At 42.1% G+C, this 27,415-nt stretch overlaps 1 protein-coding gene across 1 annotated transcript; it reads left to right on the top strand.

The window, feature by feature from the left end:
* Positions 1–3,791: 3,791 nt before the first annotated feature.
* On the top strand, positions 3,792–26,626 carry LOC137258913 (uncharacterized). The gene is made up of 16 exons (XM_067796605.1): positions 3,792–4,013; positions 6,025–6,123; positions 6,990–7,088; positions 7,961–8,065; positions 11,387–11,485; positions 11,753–11,851; positions 12,207–12,311; positions 15,817–18,833; positions 19,163–19,310; positions 20,326–20,517; positions 20,706–20,805; positions 21,910–22,183; positions 23,082–23,165; positions 24,561–24,642; positions 25,070–25,185; positions 26,377–26,626. Exons 1-16 carry the CDS (start codon positions 3,792–3,794, stop codon positions 26,513–26,515), a joined length of 4,980 nt encoding a protein of 1,659 aa, XP_067652706.1. The 3' UTR covers positions 26,516–26,626.
* Positions 26,627–27,415: the final 789 nt, after the last annotated feature.

The raw sequence follows: 27,415 nt of genomic DNA on the forward strand, positions 1-27,415 counted from the left end.
GTACGACGTCTACACGATTTGTACATTTTGCTATCCGCCGATATCGTTTGAGCGGTCCGATTCGCCGGATCTGACATAGTACTCAGTCATACTCGCTCAGATTCTGACAATGTGACATAACAGTACATTCACAGCCTATCATTCTTACAAGAGTATACAAACTAAGTTTTGTCAACTCACCTTTCCTAGAGGGGACTTCCATTTCTGTGGCGATCCCATCCCAAGCGTTGCTGACATACTGGGCGTCCCTATACTTGGGGCAGGAAACATCATACAATGATGTCCCGACCCTCACAAGTTCAGTGAATTTTTCTACATTCGCCATTACAGAGTTCGAAGCACTTGGTCAGAACTGAAAATTGGAATTTCCCGGATTATTTTAGGACAGTTGCCCCTTGAAACTCATACGACGGACTCGCTACATCATGTTGCGATAGAAAAACCCGTCGTACCACGTCGTGCGTCAAACACGCAGAAAAGGAAACAGTTACTGTTAATTCAACGTGAGCGAAATCTGTCGTATACGAGGTCGTACGAAAAAATCGTGCAAAAGGAAACGTTACTTTAACAATTAGTTTGTGCGCTTTTGTCCCATCGTAAGTTATGCCCTTTCAGTTTTTGGACAGTCAGTTGCAGAAGAAACAAATATAATTGTTTTGTTCTTGCAATCTATTTATTACAAAGAAAGAAATGTTCAGCCAAATTTAAGTTCTGTCGATGAGGCAAAGGAGAGAAAGATAAAGAAATATTATACAGACCATTCAAAAAAACTAAGCGATATTGGATTTACGAGATTGATAATATGCAAATGACGAGTGAGTGAGTGAGTGAGTTTAGGTTTACGTCGCACTTAGCAATATTCCAGCTATATGGCGACGGTCTGTAAATAATCGAGTCTGGACCAGACAATCCAGTGATCAACAACATGAGCATCGATCTGCGCAATGGGGAACCGATGACATGTGTCAACCAAGTCAGCTAGTCTGACCACCCGATCCCGTTAGTCGCCTCTTACGACAAGCATAGTCACCTTTTATGGCAAGCATGGGTTGCTGAAGGCCTATTCTACCCCGGGACCTTCACGGGTCTGCAAATGACGAAGCCAAGGGGGACACACATGATGAAGTGAAATTAAGGGAAAATGTGAAAATTTATTCCCTTCCTTTGGTGAGCGAGTTTATTTTTACGCGGCTTTGAGCAATATTCCTGCAATATCACGACGGGGAACACCAGAAATGGACTTCACACATTGTACCTATATGGGGGATCGAACCAGGGTTTTCAGTGTGGCGAGCGAACGCTTTAACCACTTGACTACCCCACCGTCCCACCATTCCTTTGCAAATATTTCATCCGTTTGGATATACATTCCTTTTTCTCATATGTTCTGGCAAGTGGTGTGGTATGCTTGAAAAATGGAATAACCACTAGCTTCTTTAATGAATGATATCAAGTATTTTCGGATACCTTTTTCGTGTGGTACACATTAACAAACACACACACCTCTGGATCCGCCTGCATGAGGGTCGAACTGAACACAGGTTTTCCTTCGGATTAAAGGGATGCAACTCTGAACAGACAACACGCCATCTGTCCCCTCACTTCGCCATTTGCTGACTGTCGAGCAGCGGATTAATTCAAATGATTTTTTTCTGTATTTCTTACCTTTGACAACAACACCAGCACTACGTAAAACATTAGTCACCACTTAGTTGGCGTCTCCTCTCTGCAGACTAGCACCCTATGACGTACTATAAAGCTGATAATCGAGCTTTCTCGCTAGCAGTTCTCTAGAACAAAACTCTCGATTAGAAAATCACATTCCTCACGCCACTAAAATCAATCTGTCGACGATAAACTGTTTACAGACCCGCCCAAACCCGAAATACAGAATCAACGGGGGAAAGTCTGAAAGACTGAATACAGTATGTTATAATGTTAGACCGGTCAGATTTGACTTCATAAACAATAAGCACGCGCATACCACAAATTTTAAAGGTCCATAAATATTCTTTTTAACTGAACTGAACTATGTGCAAGGTTTGGTCACTTATAAATCGTAACCAAATTACGCGTTTAACATTCACACTTTACCCGATCATCTTTCGAGCAAAAGTTTCGCTGGTTGGGAATTGATTCCGGCCTTTTTGGCTCGGCAAACAAAGGCCTTATTATGCAATACATTGCACCACTTATATTGAGAATTACTTTCATTGTAAGGAAAATGGGTGTATATTTTCAACCATATATATATATCAGTTTGTTTACAAATTCTGCACTACAAACAAAACGTATGCGAAACACCCTAAAAATTGATAGTCATTTATATGCTTAAACGTGGTGAGGTCATTTATACTCTAGGGTAATGGTAAGTCAGTATCCGTGAGTTTGAACTAAAGAAAACATTGTTAAAAACAGCGAAAAACAAGGGTGCTGAAACACAGCTGCACCACGTTTGATTCAGTCGAGTGAATGTGAAAGACAGACTTCCTATGCAGCTTGTGGCAACTGGGCACTGGCAGTTGTGAACCGGTTCCGAAGAGCTTGAAGCTCAACATATCGGTCAAGTGCCCTTGATGTTTTTCTGGGTCTTCCGGATCGAGGTCGGTCCTGTATTCTACCTGTGTCCTGCAGTCTGTGAATGGCAGAAGGACACACCTGAAGACGTCAAGTAGCACTTATGGACCTAACGCCCTGTATACATGCAATGGTCCAGTTTCTGTCACAGGTGTTTAATAGTGTTCGGCGTGGCGAAGAAGTCGTGAGGCCTCAAAACTGTAGTTTCTTTCTGTAGTTTCTTTTAAAGAAAAAGTTGACATAGCCTGCATAGGAAGTCTTCTGCATGCACTATGTTGTTTTGTGTGAGAGTTTGAATCAAACACAGTGCAGCTGTCTTTTACTTCACTCAAACTCAACGAATATTGCATCAATTGCTTCACTGTAGGTTCTAACGTGTCCTTTACAGGGCCCATTAAGCACAAAAAAGGTTGAATTTACCTCAGAGTATAAATGACCTCATCACATCTGAATTTATATATGGCTATCAACTTTAGGGTGTTCCAATACCTTTTGTTTGTAGTATATTTTGCTTCGCATTAGAAAAATGTGATTCTTAGTGTACACCTAAATTTTAAATAGCACTCATGACACACTAGTTCTAGGTTCTGAAAATATACTGGTTACTTTGCGGTAGTAGAAAAGCCTCGTGTGTAGGACTGACAGTTAACATACTCGACTTGGAATGCTGCTTGAGTTCAGCTACTTCAACTCCCTGGATGACAGAAGGACATATATTTCCTTCACCTTCAATCCTCACTTTGAAGTCCAATAACATTCTAAATGTATCACGCACATAAATACACTTTACTGTTTTGAGTTGTGTAGGAAATCCTACAACATAATTTCAGAGAACACTTTGCAGTGTTTCATCTTTAATCGAAGTATTTGCATTTGAGTTCACACCATCAGATTTGGATCTGAAAATCGGATAAGAAATCTAACATTCTACATTTCTGAGTAATTTTGTAGGCGTAGGTAGATCTCATGCCACGCGAACGAAATTCTCGCGAAACGTTCACTTTTCAGATCCTATTAAAATGTGCGCCATGAAAAATTCGGCATTCAGTAAGATCGCTATTAGATCAGTGACGTCAAAACATTATGACGTCACTCTTTTGTGACGGTCATTGCTATGAGGTCGCCTGTGGCAACTCTGAAGCCGTTTCAGTCTGTCGTTTGACAGTCAAGTAGCAGTGGTATGTTATGCGAAAAGGTATACATTATGATTTAAAATGACAAAAGCCAATGGTCTGAAGAATATAATGTTTATGAAGATCAACGACAAGAGATATAAAGGAGCCGAAGCAAAGCCAGAACGACATGGCGGAAGAGCCGTGGCCAAAATTGCAAAACCGAAACCCATAAATGAGACAGAAGGATATCGCATCATAAGTGATCTGTTCAGACGTAAAGATGCCAACGCCATTGTGAAAATGGGATCCTCTTCTGATGTGGTGAGTTTAAAAGGTTTAAAATTCACCCTTAATTGTCGAACACATGGGTGTTCTCTTTTCAATGGTGTAAGGGATTGGGCACAAGTTATGTAACTACCGCTCGCTCCCATCACAAACATGAACAATTTAGGAGATAAACATCATGTGTTGGCCAATTTCCGGGTGTTATTGAGTATTTGAAGCACGGGAATGCATTTGGAACCGACGGCGTCAGCTTCAAATACTCAATAACACCCGGAAATTGGCCAACACATGATGTTTGTCGACATTGTAAACACAAAAGTAAACCAAAGGGTTTTACTGTCTGCACTCGTTTACATCGAGAACGAGTACAGCAGTGAAGTGTCATCAGCTGGCCGTTTCAACTGGTTCCCATGGTAGCATCTGGAGTTGCTCATTTGTGACGTCATTCTAACTTTACGTCACAATATGATTTGAATGACGTCCCCACTGTTGATGACACAACAAAACAATTGTTTGCGGTGTTTCTACGTGTCAGTACGCAGTAAACAGTCTTGCAGTTTCCGGGAATCTAATACCATTTGATCATGTTTTTCAACCAGTCAGATTACAGAACACAGTGACTTTTGGTTTACAATAATGAATGGACGTGATAAATGGACATAATAATATACTATCCCCAAAAGAAACGCGTAGGTGATTTGTATTTTTAGAAATCTATTAATTATCTATTGTGTTCAAACAGTCGTCTAAATGTGTACCAAAAGTGTTGATAACAGTGTTTTACACAACTACACAAGTAAAAAATCGATTTTACTTGAAGATGTTGATCGTGATGAGATTTCTTACAAGGATTTGAAAGGCATTACCACAACGCAAAAGAAATTATCTTCCAGTTGAAATTTTGCAGCAAAGAGCAACTACTTTCTGGCAGTAACAACCCAGAATATTTTCAGAAACTGGCATTCGTTTTGAAGGAGTTTCAAGGTCAAATCACTACGTAACTTCTTGACTCTGCGACACGGAGCAAAAATGGTGTTCTCTTCAGACTACATGTTGCCCCAAATCACAGGTGACATCATTTCATAAGCAAAATTCGTATTTTCAAATTAGCTCCAATTTTATGTCCAGAATCCAAGGGACCCTATCCTGGATCTCTAAAACGCTTACTGTGTAGGTATTTATGGCTGTACATATAACTAATTTTGGGGTCTCGAATTCCTCAAACGTCAGTAATATTAGCAAAGCGATTTTAAAACATAGAAACCTCCTCTTGCTCAGAATTCATAGGTTTGCCGCTTCTGGGAATCCTGGGTTTATCTGATCGGAAAATACCCTCATCGTAAAGACTCAGTTGTTTGACGTTTTATTGCGGACTTGTGTGAAACAGCAAGCAAAAACAAATGTTTTTTGTTCTTTTTACATACTTGACACTGACCTACGGCTGTCATGATATAACTTATATCTGTCACCGGCACGTGTCAGTGATGACTATAGCTTAACATAAATACTACGGAATACTACTTGCGACCAGACCTTGCTCCTGTTTGTTGCTGTTGACCACTGCATTGTCTGGTCCAGACACGATTATTTACAGACAGCCGCCATATAGATGGAATATTGCTGTGTGCGGCGTAACTCTAAACTCACTCACTGGCTCACTGAACTCATAACACGCATGACATATGATGTATTGTTATGTATGATTGTGTAAATATGTTACTACACTGTGACGGTGAGGTTCATGGTAACACATCTTTATTCATCCAAGTTGTTGCAACGCTGGCTTCCCAGGACTTCCATTACCATAGCAGCTTCGTGCTAAATGTAAATACGGCTGGCTTTTGGAATATTTTGTCACAGATGTTTATCTGGATGAGTACAGTCGTCAGAAATGAAGCAGATGAAATACGTAAACAATGTATTGAATGGACTGTGTGAGATGTGAGGAATTGTACTCGTTACGTCTGGTCTGTCACGTGGAACTCTGGGTAGGGAAGTGTAAATCAGCGTTAATATTACTCCGCTCATCCCGTCTCCTCTCTTCCAGCTGGGGATGTCCCCACTCGCCCTGGCTGCCAGTGTGGGTCACAAGGACGCCGTTGTCTGCCTCCTCACAGCAAACTACAACGTCAACCGTCAGTCACCGGTACGTCATATCCTGGAAAACGCAATCAATGATATCTTCCCCAACTTATTCTTCAAACACAGAAAACGTCATTGTTGTTACAACTCATTTTTGATTGTACATCTCGTGGTCAGTGTCGTTATTACACACATCCACGTACTAGGCCCAAGGGTGGTTCAGCTGCGAACCTATTCAACTAGACTAAGTGACGCCATTTCCAGTTAGTTCAATAACGTTCGCCAAACGACCCAAACGGAAACATCCGCTGAGTTAGGTACTGGCTTTTTAAATACATGTATGACGCCACGAGTGCCCAGTTCTGTTTGTATCTGTTCGTTTAATTTAGTGGGTTTTTATGTTCTGTTGTATTTTGATGTTGATGTAATGAATGTGACTTCTATAATTATGTCTGTCGTATTTACTGTATGATAAAACCACTGTCTCAGCAATATTAAGCGATTGACAAATACGTGTCCCCACAAAATCCGCTTCAGAAGTTGCATCATCACTGAAGAATTGCAGTAACAGATGTCATCATATTTTTTTTAAACATGACATCCTTGAAGATTACAATGAGTTACAATGGGTCTTCAGAAAAACGTAGTTTTCGTAAGTTCAAAACACCATGTAACAGGCTTTTGAACAACTGGGCTCTGAACGCGATCAGTTAGCGTCAAGCTAACAAACATGCGTAATAAAATTCGGGCAAGATTCAAATGACAATATGGAGACTTTAAAAACACGTCATAATACTCTTTTACATAATTGTAAGTGATTAAGGTTAGGGTTAGGTTAGGTTAACATAACCTTAACATCCTCACGAGAAGCTGCGGTGCTGTGTTCTATAAGTACTCCTGAGAATGTTCCGGCATGATCACTTGTTTCAGGATGGGAATTTTCCTCTTATTCAAGCGGTGCGAGGAAAGTTCATCGAAATCATAGAGCTACTCCTGAAGAAAGGGGCGTCAGTAACTCTACAAAATTACGTAAGTCACATAATACTAGTTTCATTGTTTTTTCGCCTTTTGGGAACTTTTGCGAAATGGTACACACAAGTTCAAACGTTTACTGAATTTTCCCTGTACAAAATGCCATAGAACACGTAAATCTTGTCACCACAGCCTTTCAATTGTCTAGCATATTTTCCTTCCTTCGTTTATACACCCGTGAAGATGTGGGTTAGAATTGATCTTCACTAACCCTTGCTTGTCGTAAGAGGCGACAAACGGGACGCTTGCTGACTTGGTTGGCACATGACATCGTACCCTAGTTGCGTAGATCGTTGCTCGTGCTGTTTGTTGATCACTTGATTGCCTGGTCAAGATTCGATTGTTTACAACCTACTGCCATGTAGATGTAATGTAAACAACAACCAAACCAAACTCTTCATTTATACCTGTTTAGGTCTATCTGCAACACCTCCAGATTTACGGGCGACACGATTCATCTGAATAAAGAAGCTGTTAATCCATTACGTTTGTCCTTATATTACTATAACTTCAAAATAATGCCACTCAAAGACGTCTTTGCAGTTGTTTCGAGAAGGGAGAACCCTGCTTGTTTGCTGAAAAGCGAAGTACACGCGATTTAAAACAGTTAGAGAAACGGTCCTAAAATATGCAACAAAGTGCTGTCTTTGATACATGAATTGGTTCATAATTAATTTTTTGATGTGGAGGTGGATGTGCCTTGTATATCACGTATACACTTGTAAGTGAAACAGTTGTTTAAAAGCATGGAAAACATGGTAACCTGACAGGACGTGGTGTACCTTGTTATTGACGCATTTTATATTTTCGTTAGCAAATTCACAAATGTCTTCGGAAAGTGACTGTGGCTTTCTTTGTTCTCAAAACAGGAAGGTGACAATGCTTTCATGATTTCCATAGTAACGGGAGACGCAAATATTATCAACAAGGTGTGGCCTTACAGAGGTGACCTTGACATTAACCAGACTAACAAGGTGAGTTTCGTTGTCATTGTGGAAATGACCTCAATGTTTCCATTCGACAGAGTTTTTTTTGTCTTTATATATATTATTATATCGCAGAATGTATAAAAATTCATGTACTGCCATCGCGCCCCAAATGCTCTAGAGGATACTTAGACAACAACTAACCATGTGACTGCGAATGACTAATCATCTTCCAGAGTTGTATTAATTACTTAGTGCTTAGGTTTTTAGCTCCCCTTCAGAAAAAAACCCCTGTTACTCATGATCACCTCTATGAAAACCACAGCTCTCAGTTAATGTAAACATTCTTCAGTTCCTGCGTCGTTTCTATTGTTACGCCATTCCGACTCTACGTCTAATTTGAATGACGTCACTGACAATGCGATATATAGAGGATACTAAACTAACCTTCCGTGTAATACATTTTTAATTAAACGAGTTAATGATTTGTTATCAAACGAGCGAAAGCGAGCTTGATACTAAATCTTTGACGAGTTTAATAAAAATGATATTTCACTGAAGCAAGTGTAGTATTCTGTTTATTACTCGCCAACATAAATTGACAGAAACTGCCGCGAAATTCCCTACAGTGTGAGGACTCCCAGCTTTCCGTGAGTCAAGCAAGGTCTAGTAAAATTGCGACATCGGCATTAGCATTGTGGCGTGACAACTTTGAACCATTTTGGTGTCATACGTCAAGCGGTATCACACTAGTGCAATATTGCCGTGAAAATATTACACTGCAGTATCGTCAACGGGCTAGTAATGATAGGTTCTAGTACATATATGAAGTCAGTTATTTCTTAATACATATACGCAAACGTCCTCGTACTTTACCCTATAATAGTTCAGGGCGAAAGGGTGCTTTATTTCACTATACATGGTGGTAAAACGAACTGTATTTCTTAAATACATATTTATTATCCATACAGTGAAACAGGGTACATAAAAATCATATGATGCACACGCGTAATAAACCCTAAAACGAATTTCATTGGTCAGTTATCCGACCATGACCTCCATGACCCCACTGGAATGTGGAACTACTTTTTTCATTCATAACTTTTTACTACAAATTTACTACGAATGTTCAGTCTCGCTACCACGAGAACAAACCAATCAAAATGCTATCAAATGCAAAACGTTACAAACAAACAAGTTTTCAAACATCTTGTTTATTAATATGAGATTTCAAGAAAAGGTAAAAATAAACTCGGCTCGATAACAAGGGGAGCACACGTCAATGGCGACAAACGGCTAACTAATCACAGTGCCCGCAAACACTTGATTCAGAAGTTGCAAGACAATAACGTAGCTCCAACGCAAATCATGCAAGTGTCTGGACATAAAAATGTACAGAGTGTGAACAATTGTTCACGTCTTTCTGATGGACAACACTGGGAAAGTGGGAAATCTGTTGTCTTCGACCGAAAATCAGCCTGACATGTTTCCATGCTCGCGTTGTGCGTCTTAAATCGTTCCGTCTTCGGCAATTTGTCCGAAATAAATCTAACATCCCTATGCATGTCGTACACAAACACAAGCAAAACCTTGTCTAATGATGTTGTCCAATATGCGGGGGGGGACATTCCACATCAAAACTGACAAGTCTTCGATGGCAGTGAGACCGAGCCGTTACAAACAAACTGTTTCCAGTTATACAATTCTTACAGTTACTTAAGCTGATCATGAATAAATTTCAATTCAAAATGTGTTTGTATGTTTTGCCTTCGTGCAAGAGTAGCTAGTCAATATGTCGCGCTCTTTACTTAGTATCATTACACAGGAAGTTTACGTCCATAGTGCCGTACATCACTGTATTCTTATGCGACCTTGACCTTTACGTCCTTTTACCTTTGACCTTTTACGTGCACTTAGTTAGAACTACAAAGTTGGATACATACAGGTTATTACGGGAGTGTGTTTGGGGATGGGTAATAGGTTACGTTTGAAAAATAACAGAAAACCTCGTGTGGAATTTCAGAAAATTTCAATTACCCTGTTGAACGCCAAATACACTTTAATGTTCGCGTGACATTGTGCACCCGGATTCCTATGCCGTCCTCTCGCTAACACTGAGAAACTCGGGAAACTGTCTTTGGTATCTTCGCAAGCCTATGGATTTCCATCTTTGTTTCATAATCTACTCCATCTATCGTAACCAGGCACGAATGTTCTGGGATCAAAGGACTGACAGTACCGTAACCACGGCCGTCAATACGGACACGATCACCGACCCTTGACGCCATGTATCTTTACACTGTGAAAGTAGTCCCTAAAATTTGCATATGACCTGTCTTATTTGCATTGGATACCTAAAATATCCTGCCGAGAGCACTATCCATTGTATGATAAAATTGGATAATAGAGAAATCAACACACTCGCGAGTTTGTCATATTGTTTTTACGAAACTCGTGTCGCGTCCATTTCATCAGGTTACAACGACAGAATTCATATTTGTCTGCGTTTCGTAGTCTGGAGTCTATTTAGCTTATCAGATGTAACCATAAAACATGACTGAAAAGTGAAAACTGTGCTCAAACACTAGACTCTATCCATGTCGCTTCATTCAATAACGTAATTGTCACCTCGTGGTTCGTGTTTATTTTGCCATGAATGAAGGCGAGCAATCAATGATTCCCATGTGATAAACTCGATGGTATACACGATTGGGCTACTCCTGCAATACCACCCGGATTGTGTATGTTCCAAATTCATTTTATCGGTGTTCAGTCTGCTTTAAAGCACAGTATATAGATATCCCAAAGGTCTGTACACGTTATCTGGGGCACGTGCCACTAAGGGTTCGTTGCACGACCATAGTTATAAGCCTAGGAACCCTAGAAACTATACTTCGTGACACTTCGAAACAGAAAGGATCCAGGAAATCATCTCCACGCTACAATGATCGTGATGTTCAAATATCGATGTTGCAATCTTACACCTAACACAGCTGTCTGGAACCAGGACCTGGAACCCTGCATATAGACCTGCATTTCGCCTACAAATAGCGATTTCATTCTGTTAGTACCGATGGCCCATTTAAGGTGGAATGTGTTATTGTTCTTGCCCAGACCTTCACGCGGACATAGACAACTAAACATGTAAGGTGGATGCAAGTGCTAATCTTAGTACCATACCTTCTAAAATGATTATAATTCTATATATCTACCTGTACATGCAAGGATCCAAGAAATTCTTAATCACCATTTCTTCGCATAAACTCTACTGTCAGTGTTGTTCACAAACATAGTTCTGAAGAGAGTATCCATTTGATATGGAAGTACGTGATGAATTGACGATGTACATCATTGCCGTCACTGCTGCAGTATGGGACGACAGCGTTGCACCTGGCGACGGAGAAGAAGTGGGAGGGTTGTGTTGAGTTCCTGCTGTTGAATGGGGCCGACGTCAACAGACGCAACGCTGTGAGTAACGACGTTATCTCCATCAGCACGAGTATCGTCTGGCGATGGACACTGAGCAGTCTTGTGCTTATTACCACCGCACTATAAATCCTGTGTAAAATTGTAATCTGTGCCCAAAGAAGACACTTCTGTACAAACTGCGATTCGGTCCGATTAGAGTCAGGTGTATTACAACCAATTAAGAAATTGAATCTATTGCGTTATTATCTAAAAGATAATGTCGAAAACGTCTCGAAGTGTACTGACAGTGGTATGGTTTACGTTCAGAATGGCTGCACTGCCCTCTTCATCGCCGTCATCAGGGGCGACCTGAAGCTGACGGAGAAGCTGGTGGCACAGGGTACAGACATCCTGATCGAGGACAATGTGAGTAGCTGCTGATCTTGCTGCTTCAATTGTCACTTCCATCATTCTCAGTTCTGTAATACATGATTAAGCCTGAACGTGTTTCCAAGAAATCTTTTTGAATATGCGTTAATGCAAATTCACCACCGGTTGCTGCTGGGGTTCCAGCTACGGAATCAGTGAAATGCCAGTGACGGGCGTGCGCAGTGACAGCCTGCTCACCACACTGACGCCACTCACGACACTGTATATTGCCTTGTGTGCGAGGGGGCCCGGATGGTATTTATCATTGAATTGCAGTCTGGTTGATCCCCAGGCACTGAAGAAAAGATAACAACAGTAATTTGGTGATTGTTTTTGCTGTGTGTGCCAACAGGATGGTTTCTCTGCTATATGTCGCGGCATCGAGGCGGAGAAGGAGGACATCGTCAAGTATCTGATGACCAAACTCAGCAACTCCCAGAAGGAGGTCTACGCCAAGGTAGGTCCAAAACAACCAGTACTGCCCTACTGAGGCAATGGAAGTGCAGTGTCTCGGATTGGGCCGGAGCTGATTCCTGATTAATATGTCCCCAGTGATATGTTTAAGAGATAAACATCATGTGTTGGCCAATTTCCGGTTGTTATTGAGCATTTGAAGCACTTGAATATTTCATCGTCGTCGCGTACAAATGATTTCCCATAACGACGTTGGTTCCAAATGAATTCCCGTGCTTCAACTACTCAATAATACCTCGAAATTGGCAAACGCATGATGTTTATTGACACTGTAAACACAATTGTAAACCAAAAGTTACTGTGTTCTGTAATCTGATTGGTTGAAAAACATGATCAAATGGTATTGGATTCCCGTAAACTGCAAGACTGTTCACTGCGTATTGACACGTAAACAATTGTTTTGTTGTGTCATCACCAGTGGTGACGTCATTCAAATCATATTGTGACGTAAAGTTAGAATGACATCACAAATGATCAACTCCAGATGCTACCATGGGAACCAGTTGAAACAGCCAACTGATGACACTTCACTGCTGTACCCCTACTCAATGTAAACAAGTGCAGACAGTAAAACCCCATTGGTTTACTTTTTTGTTTACAATGTCGATAAATATCATGTGTTGGCCAATTTCCGGGTGTTGTTGAGTATTTGAAGCACGGGAAATTGGCCAACACATGATGTTTATCTCCTAAAGGTAAACCAAAAGGCCCAAATGGGCTTCACTGTCAGTACTGCTACAGCAGTGACGTGTCATCAGTTTCAGCTGGTTTCCATGGCAGCATCCGGAACTACTGGATTGTTACATCATTCTATCTTTACCTCACAGTGTGAGGGAAACCTGCATTTTACGGGTCCCTGCCTTCGGCAGGCTCCCGGAAGTAGAAATGTATTCTATAGTGCACGCTTCGGCAGTAAGCGACGCGCGCAGCGCGTCTAATATACAAGAAAAGCACTCGAGAGCGGGCTGATCTCCGTTAGGAGGCATTTTAGACTATTTTAGAGGTCATTTTCGTGTTTACTGGCAAAAGTTTAGTTTAAAACTTCGTCTAAAAGACGAGAGTTTTAAACACGAATTTTAGTGAAGCTCCAGAACATGAATGCAATCGGTAGTAATGGAAGGGAAATCTTTTCTCTGATTGGTTAAAATATGGACGCACGTGTCGAATGTTCCAAATAAGGTAGTGGGTTACTACGAATGCCACAACTTTAACGCGCACGGTTGGTGAGTTGTATTATTGCTTGTCGCTTGATTTAAACTTTGTTCATTTCACTTGCTTAGCAATGGCTGTTAGGAGAATGGTGTATGATGATTTGTATGAGTTGTGTAGGGATGAGAGAAAGTTGATGGATTGGTTGGAAGCGTTTGGTTTGATTGGAGATTTTAGTGGGAAGTGTGTGAAGTGTGAAATTGGGAGTATGGGAAAACGCAAGGATTCGAGTCGGAGTGAGGGTTATGTGTGGCGTTGTTCTAATAAGAAATGCAACCATAAAATTGTAGCCAGGCGTGATTCTTGGTTTTTAGGTCTCATTTGTCCGTTAGTGAAATCATGAAATTGACATTTTATTTGGTTTATCAAGTGCGAGAGAATTTTGTTAAAGTTCAGTTGCGTTTGGGTTCTGATCACACTTTGGTTGATTGGTACAATTATTGCAGAGATGTGTGTTTGTTTGTGATGGAGGAGGAGAATGAGATGATAGGAGGGCCAGGGATTGAAGTGGAGATTGATGAGAGTAAGTTTGGGAAACGCAAGTTTCACCGAGGAAGGCGAGTGTATGGTGTGTGGGTGTTTGGGGGTATCGAGAAAGAAAGTAATAGGATGTTTTTGGAAGTTGTGGAGAAGCGTGATGCAGATACCATTTTGAGTGTGCTTAGAAAGTGGGAAACCGGGATCAGTAATTCATTAGGATTGTTGGAAGGCGTATTCAAGACTGAATGAAATGGGTTATGAGCATGTGACGGTGAATCACAGTAAGGAGTTTGTGAATGCGGAGAATGGTGCGTGCACTAATAAAATTGAGAGTACATGGAGAGCGGTGAAAGCGTCCCTGCCCAGGTATGGAACAGCGAAAGGATTGTATGACAGCTAGTTTGTGGAGTACATCGTGAGAAAGAAATATTTACATTGTTCTGATGATCCTTTTCTTACATTTCTTACGTTTATCCGCCGTGTGTTTGACCCCCCAAAACCCCATGAATATTTCAAAATTATTGAAACTGAAAATAAAGAAAATGACGATGAATTTAATGTAAGCGGAGATTTGTTCTTGCAAGGTAAGTGAAGCGTTTTGATATTAAATGAGATAAATTTACCTTCTTTGTTTAATAAGAATGGAAAATAAATGATAAATAATATGTATCATGATAGAAATATTTCCCTAAAACCCCCCTTTCTAATAACTTCCGGGGACCCGTAAAGTGCAGTTTACCCCAGTGTGATTTGAATGACGTAACCACTGCTGACACACTCCGGCGCAGCGATGACATCAATGCCACAGGCTAATTTGCATATCACGTGACCGGACTTTTCTCTTGTTTGTAAACAAATGTACACATTCATAAATAAGCTGTAACTGGCATAACGTTCTTCTGCAACTGCGTCAATAGGGTTTATGACAATACATATTTATTTTTCAAACCAGCTTCATCCTTTGCTCCCCATTAGGCTTCGATGACAGCACGTGCATCCGTGTAACCCATGTAAACAAAGGATCGCTGCGCAAATCGAAATAGTGTTACGCGTTTGAGGATAGTTTCTCAGTGAAACTAAACCATTTCAACAATGGTGTTTAATTTGATGTGTAGACTCATCAAAAATAAAGAGGTTAAGAAATTGTATATATAGTATTAGATGGACTGTGTCTCATGCAATCGTCACATCTTTCTGGCCTGTGGCAGAGATACTATGCTGGCTCGCCGCATGGAACTCTAGGTAGGAGAGTGGACGCGTGTTTATTATTTGTACGTCAATGGAAAGTCTTGCATTTTCCGGGAACTGAACACCATTTGAACAGGATTTTCAACCAATTAGATTAAAGAACGCGTTGACTTTGGGTTTGCGATATGGATTGTATGGTCAAGTTCAGCGACTTGGCAATTTGCTTGCCTGAAACGCCATGGAAAGTTCATGATTAAATTAGTCTCTGTTTATATCAATAACTATAGCCTGAATATTACTGCAATACTACGTCAACGAACATTAAAACTAGAAATATATACAGACCTAAAAGACAACCAAACTGGCAAAGATTCCATTTGGCCTCTCCACAAATTTGACGTTCATTGTTGATGATATGTTTTCATGGATACCAACAGATGGATACCTATATCAGTATATGTATTTGGTAACATGTTTTTACTCAAGTGGTGGGATTTTTGTCAAATGAGTGTTGTCTAAGCAAAAGCATGATTCCACATGCACATACTATGCACAAGAACGTCCGTGTTTGATGACATTTACTCATTCCATATCTTCTCAACGTTTTTCAGGGGCGCCTAGACAAGCTGCGATCACTCACGATTGAGGAACTAGACAGTCACTGTAACGAGGAACATGACACCTTCTTCGAAACACTGTTCACGTTATTCCAGTCAGATATATTCAAGGACACTCTCTATAAGATCAAGGCCATCCCCAATGTCTTGCAAGCCTCTCGCCAATACACGAGCGAGGCCGATATCATGTCCACCATGTTTTTCCTCTGCAGCATGCTGATGACTGACTTTAGTACCATCATAGATGAACGGTTCACCCTGCAGTTCATCAGGACACAGGGACACGACCTTGTCATGAAGACCATCAAGCAGAACCCGTACATCGAGAAACTGGATCAGAGACAGGAGAACGAGACGGACCTCATTGCTGGCTTGTTGCTGCCTCTTATATGCATGCATGGTATTGAGGAAGGGAGAGAATGGCTGCAGAGGAACCTCAACAACCTGCATCTGGTTAAGATGACGGATTACCTCCGATCTGGATCAACGCTTGAGAACTTTTTCAACTGCTTCAAATGTCCGCCTAGCTTCAAGAAAGCCTGGACTTCCTACCTTGAGTTCTTTGACAGCATGATGCTGCACAGGAGGGTTGAGAACCAAACACACCTGTTGATGAACGAAGAGAAAGACAAACAGAAGGCTCAGAAGAAGAGGGACAGGAAGAGGCTGAGGAGGCAGAAACAGCGAGTAGCAAAGGAGGAAAATGTCAATAAGAATGCCAACGGAAAACTGTCGGACGAAGAGGTCAGCAAAGCTGTGGGAGCGGAGAAAGCCTCAAAGAGGAGCGATGAAAATGTCAGGTACGACCAACATGTGCTGATGCCCGACTGGAATGTGTGCATCGAGACCGTGAGAGAAAGTGACGGCAATGTCATCCAGACAAGACATGATCCGATGCAGTTCAGATATAACTACGTTGAACCGACACATACTAAGAAGTCCAATGGCTACCACATGCACCAGGCAGCGCCGCCTTTGAGGATCAACAAGGGCAATAAAACTGAGTGGCAGAAAGTTGAGAACAGACGGGTAGCAACTGCAAAGCCAGCAGCCAACAAAAAAACTCAGAGAGACCAGAATGTTCAACAAACAAGGAAACCAAGGAGGCAACAAAATAAAGCCAATGATGTTGTTAAACCGACCGCCGTAGCAAAGCCAGCAAAGCGAGTCGTGGGCAATGTGTGTTGGGCTGATGTTGCTAAGGGTAACGTTTCGTCACAGCACCTGCAGGAACAACGGGAAACGCTGCGGCAGCAGACGGAACAATATCGGCTGAAACAGGAACAAATTGAAGAACAACAAAAGCACTTGCAGTGTGTTGAACAACAGTGCAGAGAGATAGACGCTCCCCGGAAGGAGGTTTCCACGTATGAAGACCATTTCCCTAACATACCAGAAGAGGAGGAAACAGATGTTTCAGGAGTTCAGTCGACTTCAACGGTGTCTTTCTGTAGAGAGGAACAAATTGATCAGGTTCCTGATCCAACAGTGGAGTTGGACACCGTGGGTAATGTGCCATTTACCCAAGCTAATTTGGACGATAACTCTGAAAATCAGTATATTCAGATGCATCAACTTCAGCAACACCAGCAACAGCAACAGTATCCACAACGTTTTCCTCCTCCACTACCTCAGTTCATATCTCCATATCAGATGATGGGTCAAATGCCAGTGCCAACACAAACGTGGATGTGTAGGTATGGACTGAATCCTGCTTCACGACCACCTCCAGGATTCCAGCCCCGCTTGATGCATCCACAAATGAGGCCACGGGTACCCCAGATGCACCAGCAGTATGGGTATGGGGTCAACTTTCCTCAAGGGCCAGCATTCCCTGCACCGCAGATGACAATGGCTAACATTGCACAGTCTCTGCTGCAACCGTATCTCATTGAGGACAAAGGGGACGGAGTGAATTGCCAAAGCGTGGAAGGAGAGCAGAATCCTGCAGAATGCCAGTTTCAAGAGAATGAGGAGAATGACTCTCACAAGCACGTGACAGCAGAAGACTCTTTGACAGTGAGTCCTGTCTTCCATAATGTATCTCCAAGTGTTGCAGAAAATATCTGGACAATGGAACAGTCAGATATCTGCTTTGTGGCAACACCTGAAAACCCCAATGAGGCTGGGACACCTAGGTCAAGGCCAAACACCCCGAACAACAGTGACACAGCGACTTGCGTTAGTGAAGGGATCATCATGCAACATCCAGACAAGCAAAGTGAACATCAACATTTCCTTCCAGAGGCGTCTCCTGAAGCATGCCAAAGTGAACAGGAAAGCCAGCAGGGACTGAGTGAGGAGGACTTCAGCAAAATAATCGCCCACATCGCCAAATGCTTAGCTGCATCTAAATCCGAATCTGTCCTTTTTCCGGAGACTCTCAGAGATGAATCAGATATGTCTTCTGCAGCAGTGCCCCCGGCATCCACGGGCTTTCCGAAGAACCAGGAGGTGTTCCCCGGATTCCATGACATGAAGAGCTCGGTGGCTGGAAACGAGAGTCTGAATCCATTTCTGCTTGAGAACATGGCAAAGGAACAGGTGAAACGCCAATACAGGACAATAGCTGGGAAGCCAATGCTTGAAAACTCAGTGTACTTCCACGACTTTGACTACTACGCCTCTCTCTATGGATTGACAACAGAGGAGCTGCGTGTCAACGCCGCACAGTATGCCAGCGTTAATAACATTCCCGTCGACGATGTCATCAAGAGCAATGCTGGCCAAGGGGATGGTATCCTTAACCCAGTGGAAGGTCTGGCGACTCTGATGAATAACGCCACAAAAGAGAATGAGGTGAGCAGTCACGTGATTGAGCAACACACGACCTGCATCAGCCTGGAAAAGCAAGACGCAGAGGAGGCAGTACCCGAGGTGCAGTGGACAGCCCAGAGCCGCAGGTGGAAGGATAAACTAGCCGAGCTGATCGATCTGCCCTACACCTTGAGGAAACAGATGGGAAGGATAGTTATACCACTCAATACCGACGACTACAAGATAAGCAAGTCGTGAGTAGCTGTAGAGTTGTAACTTTGTGGAATGAGATCTGTTATGTTGCTGGTTCTGGGAAAAGGCACAATAATATCGACAGTATCCCAGCTTTGGCAATTTTTCATTATGCATTTTCAAGTTCATGCGTTAAAAGTGAAGCTAAAAACTATCATCCCAAGGTTGTTTCTTACCAACTTTCAGTAGTTTTCTGTTATGGCGTGAGGATTCTTTTCGTCAAAGTCTGCTGAAAAGGAACCTTTGTATGATTCGAACCATGCTAAACAGTCCAAATACGTTAATGTGAAATTCACTAACAGCTAGTATCACAAAAATGGATATGTTCAAGGGGTGAAATCGTAGTGCTGGGCTTCCTGACGGACGGATGTGAGGTGGCAGTGAGGATTTTGGAAGCTGAGAGGGAGGTGGTGGACAAAGACCTTATCAAGAAACTGGCGGCATCTGACACCAAGTACAACTTCCTGCTCAGATACAAGGTTTGAGCAACAAACATTAGATCATTTATTCTACTGTCTGGGCGACGCCCAGTGAAATCGCCAATATGATGTTCAAATAATATGTTTATCTCATAGAGTGAACTGAAAACTTCTGCTTTCAGTTAATAACAAATACGCTTTTGCGTCTATTATCAAATGAAACATAGTCTTGTCATCTTGACAATATGGCAGTTCCGAAAATATTTATTTATCTGTTTGTATGTCTACATGAATTCATGAAACGTTTGTAAGTGAGTGGGTTTAGTTTTACGCCGCACTCAGCAACATTCCAGCTTTATGGCGGCGGTCTGTAAATAATCCAGTCTGGACCAGACGACCCAGTGATCAACAACATGAGCATCGATCTGCGCAATTGGGAACCAATGACATGTGTCAACCAAATCAGCGAGCCTGACGACCCGATCCCGTTAGTCGCCTTTTACGACAAGCATAGTCGCCTTATATGGCAAGCCTGGGTTGCTGAAGACCTATTCTACCACGGATCTTCACGGTCTGTTTTTATGGATAACGTCTTCTTTTTATTCTTTACGCGACGTTTCAGACCTAATTCTTGCTCCCTTATCAGGTAAATGCTGAGTCAGAACTCTGTGTGGATATAATAATACATGCATAAAGATGTACAAAGATAACAATTTATTACCTTCGAGGGCAAACATATCCGGCTTCATATTTTCCACACAATACCCAAGGGTAAAAAAATCACTTGGTAACGTGACGTCATGAACAATGCCATGAGGTCACGGTTCTTCTGTAACGTTGCCCGACGGCGGGTAGCCAGTCCATGTTTGAAGGTAGATTTTGGGTTATTTTCAGTTAACGACTTCGGTAATAAACAGAATATTATACTCTTGCCCACGGCATAGTATGTTTACTACATCCGTCCCCAAATGTCGGTATATCCCTCGCTCTCGCTCGGGAAATATCAACATTTAGGCACTCGTGTCGTAAACATAGTAGCACTCATATAATATCCTCTATTTATGGAACAATGTAGGCCCTGGCGGAGGTTGGGAGTAAGCACTACCTGGCCACCGAGCTGTGTGACTACACTCTGGAAGAATACATCGCCATCACCCGCCTTGACCACAATCATGACCCGCTTGCCGCAAACAGACTCGCCTGGCAACTCCTCAAGGGCATCCGATACCTTCACGACGACATCGGCATTGTCCACGGCAACCTCAGGGTGAGTGAGTGACGGACTGGGTGCGTTTCATACATCATAACTATATCAAACGGTCGAGTCAAAACAACATAATGATTTATTAGTGGTATAAACATTTTTTCTCAAATCATTAACAAGGAGTATTTGAAATCTTACTGTCATTATATTCATACTCAATAACATGAAAGGTCTCCCTCAACGACTTTCAGCCTGACAACATCTTCGTAGACAGCGAGGGCAAGCTGAGGGTGGGCGGTTACGGCATCATCAAGAGGGACAAGTTCGGCCACTTCTATAAACGCCCGACAGGTGAGACTTGATAACCACTTCACACATCCAACAGGTGAGACATGACCATCACTTAACATGTTCAACAACTGAGACGTGATCATCAGTGAACTCATCCAACAGATGAGACGTGATCATAAGCTAACAGATCCAACAGACGAGACATTATCATCAATTAACACATCCAGCAGTGAGGCTTGATCATCAGGTAACACATCCAACTTTGAAACGTTATCATCAGGTAACACATCCAACAGGTAAGACGTCATCATCAGTTAACACATCCAACAGGTAAGACGTCATCATCAGTTAACACATCCAACAGGTAAGACGTCATCATCAGTTAACACATCCAACAGATGATACGTGTTAACAGGACCAGCAGGTGAGACTTGATCATCTGTTAACACACTCAAAAACAGGTCCAACAGCTGAGACGTGAACATCAGTGAACACATCCATGTGATCATAAGTTAACAGATCCAACAGGTGAGATGTGATCGCCAGTTAACACATCCGACAAGTGAGACTTGATAATCTGTTAACAAATCCAACAGGTGAGACTTGATCAGCATTAACAGCTCCAGCAGGTGAGAGTTGATGAGTAAACACATCCAACATGTATGACTTCATCATCAGTAAACAGATACAACAGGTGAGACGCTCAAAGTTAACACATCAGACAGATGAGAGTTTATCATCAGTTAACAGATCCTTCAGGTAAAACGTTTATCGGCAGTTAACATGAGGCGTTCCCAAAAGTTAACATGACCATCATATGAGCTGTGTGCGCAAGATAAAACGTTCAGCATGCGTGATGTGACCATTGGTTAACATGCCTGAAAGGAAAGGTGATTATCAGGTCTGTCAAGATTATGGTATTCTCGGCAGGTGAGAATCACTCATCAGTCAGCATATCAAACAGGAGGGACGTTGCACTCAATGACTGAGACTTGCCTATCAGTTAACGTGTGCGACAAGTCGTCTCATTATCATGTGTTACGATTCTCACCAAGTCTGACGTGATCTCCAGTAAACATTGCAAAAGTGTGACGAACAGGTCTGCCTCGCGTCGCGGCAACTAACAGCAGTAGAAATCCAATCTCTCATGCACTCTACTTGCAGGGACAAACTTGTGTTGGCAAGCAACCGAGACATTTGCTGAGGATGAGAACTCTATGCCAACAACACGGTCGGACGTGCAGGTCGTCGGCATGATCCTCTACTACATCCTCACCGGCGGACGACATCCCTACGGCAGCAACAACTTTGAGATCGAGCTGAACCTATGCCAGAACTGCACAGAACTCGCCTTCATCAGCGAGGAGGCTAACGACTTGATCAACGACATGCTGTTCTCGGATGTCTCAGCTAGGCCGCCCATTGACACCTGCCTCAGGTACGAACAGACGTCATCAAAACACTGGGATGGTGGGTTGCGTTCGATGGTCAGGCCGGGGTCCCGGTTCGATTCCCCACATGGGTACAATGTCTGAGGCCCATTTCTGATGTACCCAGAAATCACTCACAACAATATTTGGATCAAGGCAGTGTTCGTAAAAATACTTAATTTTTCCAATGTCGAAACACACGCTTTTGAAGTATTTGTGAATACAAACTGATTGAACAATAGAACGCCTTAAACCAAAGATTGCTCTTAAACTGCTGACAATTCGAACCCACAATCACAGGATACAGCCGCGTGTGAGACTCAAATGCATCAGCACTTCCAAACGACCAGCCGTCATTACCTTCTCTTGATCTTTGACCCGTAAAGGGCAGGGGTAGAATAGGACTTCAGCAAAACTTGCTTATCACAAAATGCGACTACGCTTGTCGTAAGAGACGTATAACGGAATCGGTAGGCCAGGCTCATGCCATCGGTTCCCAATTGCGCAGATCGATGATCACGTTGTTGATCACTGGATAGTCTTGTCCAGACTGGATTATTTGCAGACCGCCGCCATAAAGCTGGAATATTTCTGAGTGCGGCGTAAAACCAATTTCACATAATTTTGACCTTCAGTCATTTTACGAACTGTTTCGGAAACGATAACTCACACTGATTTTCGCGGGTCCATAAAAAAAAAAACATCCCACACGCTTCCATATCACCAGTCTATAATTGCATGTTGATGAACAGTCGCATTTAGGCTGCGTGTGGAAGGGGCAAGGGCCTTGAGTTGGTGATGAGCCTTACCAGCATGACTGAACCAGGATCACCCGAACCTCGCTACCGCATACTATCTTCAATCTGTAAAACGCGTATTTATGAGAATATTTTGTCCATGGTGCAGGCATCCATTCTTCTGGTCAGAGGAGAAGCGGTTCCGGATGGTGTTGATCGCCGGCTCGGATGTGCTGAAGGAGATGAAGACAGGGTCAGACATTTTATTTACACTTCACACAGACAGTTGCAAACTTTGCGCTGGCGCCGTAAAGCGATCGTAGTGGCGGACAGCCCTGCTGCATGTTACACCTGATTGAGTTGCGTCATGGCGTACAGCTCTGCTGAGTGTTACACTTGTTTCAGTTGCGTCATGGCGTACAGCCCTGCTGAATGTTACACTTGTTTGAGTTGCGTCATGGCGTACAGCCCTGCTGAATGTTACACCTGTTTGAGTTGCGACATGGCGTACAGCCCTGCTGAGTGTTACACTTGTTTGAGTTGCGTCATGGCGTACAGCCCTGCTGAGTGTTACACTTGTTTCAGTTGCGTCATGGCGTACAGCCCTGCTGAATGTTACACTTGTTTGAGTTGCGTCATGGCGTACAGCCCTGCTAAATGTTACACTTGTTTGAGTTGCATCATGGCGTACAGCCCTGCTGAGTGTTACACTTGTTTGAGTTGCGACATGGCGTACAGCCCTGCTGAATGTTACACCTGTTTGAGTTGCGTCATGGCGTACAGCCCTGCTGAGTGTTACACTTGTTTGAGTTGCGTCATGGCGTACAGTCCTGCTGAGTGTTACACTTGTTTGAGTTGCGTCATGGCGTACAGCCCTGCTGAATGTTACACTTGTTTGAGTTGCGTCATGGCTCTGTTCCCAGCATGGCCAAGGGTATCCTTGGTAAAACAGGTTATAGTTATACCATTCCTGTCAGATCAGAATGGCACTTGTACTTTTGTAATCGGTTCTTACAAACAGTGGGGTATAATCTATTGTTTTAGCAATCATGAAAGCAAAAATCAGCCAAGCGTGTTTCGCACGAATGGTGACAATTTAAAACTGACCATTGCTACTTAGGACATAAAATATGTATTGAATGAAACTCAAACGTGCAGACATAACTCACACAGCTAACATTATTGAAGGATAAAGCACATTTTTAACATTCAGAGAAGCGTCATAAAATATTCATATAATGCTTTTATGTTTGCTAATTTCAGGAACACCTGTATTGGTAAAACACTGTCATGTCAGATGACTTTAGACTGCAACATTTAGCGTTACTCGTTTCACTGTCAAACCCTTTTTTCGTGTGTGTGTGTGTGTGTGTGTGTGTGTGTGTGTGTGTGTCTTTTTTGTATTCTATTTTATTAAAGCAAAGGCAATGTTGCACACGTATTTGTTTGCAAACAAATAAATTACAGACTCTGAATTACAATGTACAACCTACGGAATTTAGAGCATTAGGAGGACATACGCAGTTAAGGAAAGGAGAGTCAGGGAAAGAGAGGTAGGCAAGTAACGCACATCAATGTTACCTAGTAATGGGTGAAGACATTAGACAGAGAGTTGTAACCGTTACTATATTTTATAATCTCCTTCCAGAATTGCCCTGACAGGCTCGGGAAGCACCACCATGACCGACTTCCTCAACGTGTCTGAATACCTGGTAATCAGCGATGGCTGGGTGAGTGCACAGTGGTCGAATCTCTGTTTCGACAATATTTTTTTAAAAATAGAAACCTAGACGGAAGAGTCACACTGATTTGCTGTACGTCGTTCTCGCAGTCGCCGAGAGTAATAGATGTTCGAAATGCAGACTATCTTGCGTGCTCGAGTTGGCGCGAAAATAGACATATGTTTCTTGCACCTTTCTCATAATAGGTATTTCCGGGGTAGTTTTATGCCAAACCAACGGAGTATCACAAGAAATAGATTGATATGTTTTTACATTTATCGATATTTCTGTTTCCAGCAAGGTTTTACCCGGTCAAATTACGTCCGATTCGATTCAGTTGAACCTTAATAGGGTTCAGTGATTAACGTCCATTTTGATGTTGCTAGCGGTGAATAGTGCTGATATCACGTAGGAATTCACTCACTCACTCTTGCAGATCAACGTGATCGACAGCGCCGTTCTGAAGGAGATGCGTGCGTTCCGACAGTACAAGAACACCTTGGCTGAGATGGTGCTGTTTATCTACAACTGCTGTTTGCATTTTGACAAGATGTGAGCAAATTCTCTTTTTGCAGTGAAATATTATGTAAACGCGAGTCCCTTATAGAATTCCGTATGGACGTCTGTTTGGACTGGCGTGTTTTATGTCTGTTTTAGGGACAGTGACTTTAAGCATCAGAGAAACACGCATTTTCCTTTATTTTTACGATTCGTTTAGAATACATTAGATCCAGCGAAAGTTATGTGATAGTTCAAGTTGTCACACGAGAGTCAGTCTTGTTTTTGTACCACAAAGTTTATAGAAGGCCCAAAGTCAAGACTACGTTTTCGAAATCGTTGTGAACACGAATGAGATGGTTGTATCAACAATTGAGCGTTAAACCAACGACCACTCTTAATGATGTTCGGAGCGGGGAGGGGGATGGGGTGGGTGCAAGTGGTTTGAGCGTTCGCTTATTGCGTTGAAGACTCGGGTTCGATTCCCCACATGGACGCAGTGGATAAAGCTCGTCTCTGATATTGCTTGAATATTGCTAAAAGGTGCGTAAAACCATATTCACTCACTCACTCTTATATTGCTGACAAATCATAAAATATAATCGGGACAAACCTTGGATTCGAACCACGACCACGGGTCATGTGAGACACACACTCATCAGCACTGTGTGCATCACCTTGACAACCAATCCATCATTATCTTCTATTTATCTTATTAATCTCTATTTATTGATCTTTACACATTTGACGAAACCCATTATGTATTCATTTCCATTTGGGCGATCTCTCCCTGTTGACGATCTGGTAATCAGTAGTTCCAATGGAGGAGTTAAATGGACTAATGTATAGTTGTCCGGTGTGTGACGGTAGTATACTGGACAAAAATAGTTAGGGACATATGCAAATGTTGAATTATCTATTTATTCATTGACACACTCAGAAAGTTTCAATCATGAAAATACATCTCTAACTTGTTTGTCCAGGATACCAGTGAATGCCAGGTTCGAAAAAAACTTTGGACTTACTTACTATCACTTAGTGTGTCCACTGATGTATTAACCTCCGTATCCCGATAAAGTAATGGAGTCGACATCATTGACGTCGTGTAAGTAATTACAGAATCATTATAGAATTTCCATTCCCGTGTCCTACAAACTGAAGTGACCGAAAAAGTCTTATTTTTAGGGCGTACAGATGTTATGTGTGAGCATCAATTATATTTTATAACATTTTTTGTATTCCCAGGTCACATAGTGCCCGAGACGTACTTGATGATCCCTGTCGATACTTCCTGGCGCGGTTCCCTCCCTTGTTTATGGCGGTATATAAAGCCATTAAGGCCTCCGACAGAACAGATCGCACTTGCTACAGACCATTCTTCTAGAATTGTTGGCTGGTCATTTTCATTTACAGATACCTTTGAGAAAATCATTTTATAAACTCCGACAAATATTAGACAGATTCATATAGGCTTATTTTCTTCTAGAGAAAAAAATACTATACAATTATTTATACACTAATATTATTAATATACACTAATATGTTTTGGTACGTTTTAGTAGGTTTTATATATGTTTACATAACGACAATGCTTTTAGTAACGTCTTTCAATTTCTTGATAGGATCTAGTTAACATTTATACATATATAGTCCATAGGTTTTACTTTACGCGCGTTTGTTACCTCCGTCCATTGTTTACCTTTGTCTACACCCGTCCATTGTTAAATAAAATAATTGTCGTTTGTTGACTGATGTCAGTATTAACTGTCACACTCGTTAATAAAAGGTATAATGTTATAATAACTTTCTTTGTTGTAAGTATAATGGTAAACCTACAGTGAAGAGGTGAAAATTCTAGTGAGGGCCCTGATCCACAGGCGAGCATTTTATTCCCAGTAGATACGGTTAGGGTGTTGGTAACATCATAATGATTATGTAACTCGGGCGCTACGCCCCGACTGCTGTGTACAAGGGGTACAAAGTGAGAATGTGTGTGAGCACGAACTGGGTTTCAATACAGAGACGTGCAAGTTCGATACGATAGGAAATTCCGAGGTGATTCTGACCAAGCTCCGAATGGTGCTCAAAAACCATAAACCGTAATTTTAACCTACTTAGGTTCAGAAAGACAATACATTGAGAGACATATTCCAACAGACAATCCAGTGAGAAACATCATGAGCATTAATCTATGCATTAGGGATTGAGGCGTTAATCTCTAAGTCAGCGAGTCTGACTAGCAGACCGCGTTAGATGGTTGTTACGACAAGCATGGGTTAGGGAA

This window comes from Haliotis asinina, chromosome 12 (genome assembly GCF_037392515.1).
Source record: "Haliotis asinina isolate JCU_RB_2024 chromosome 12, JCU_Hal_asi_v2, whole genome shotgun sequence".
Lineage (NCBI taxonomy): Eukaryota > Metazoa > Mollusca > Gastropoda > Lepetellida > Haliotidae > Haliotis > Haliotis asinina.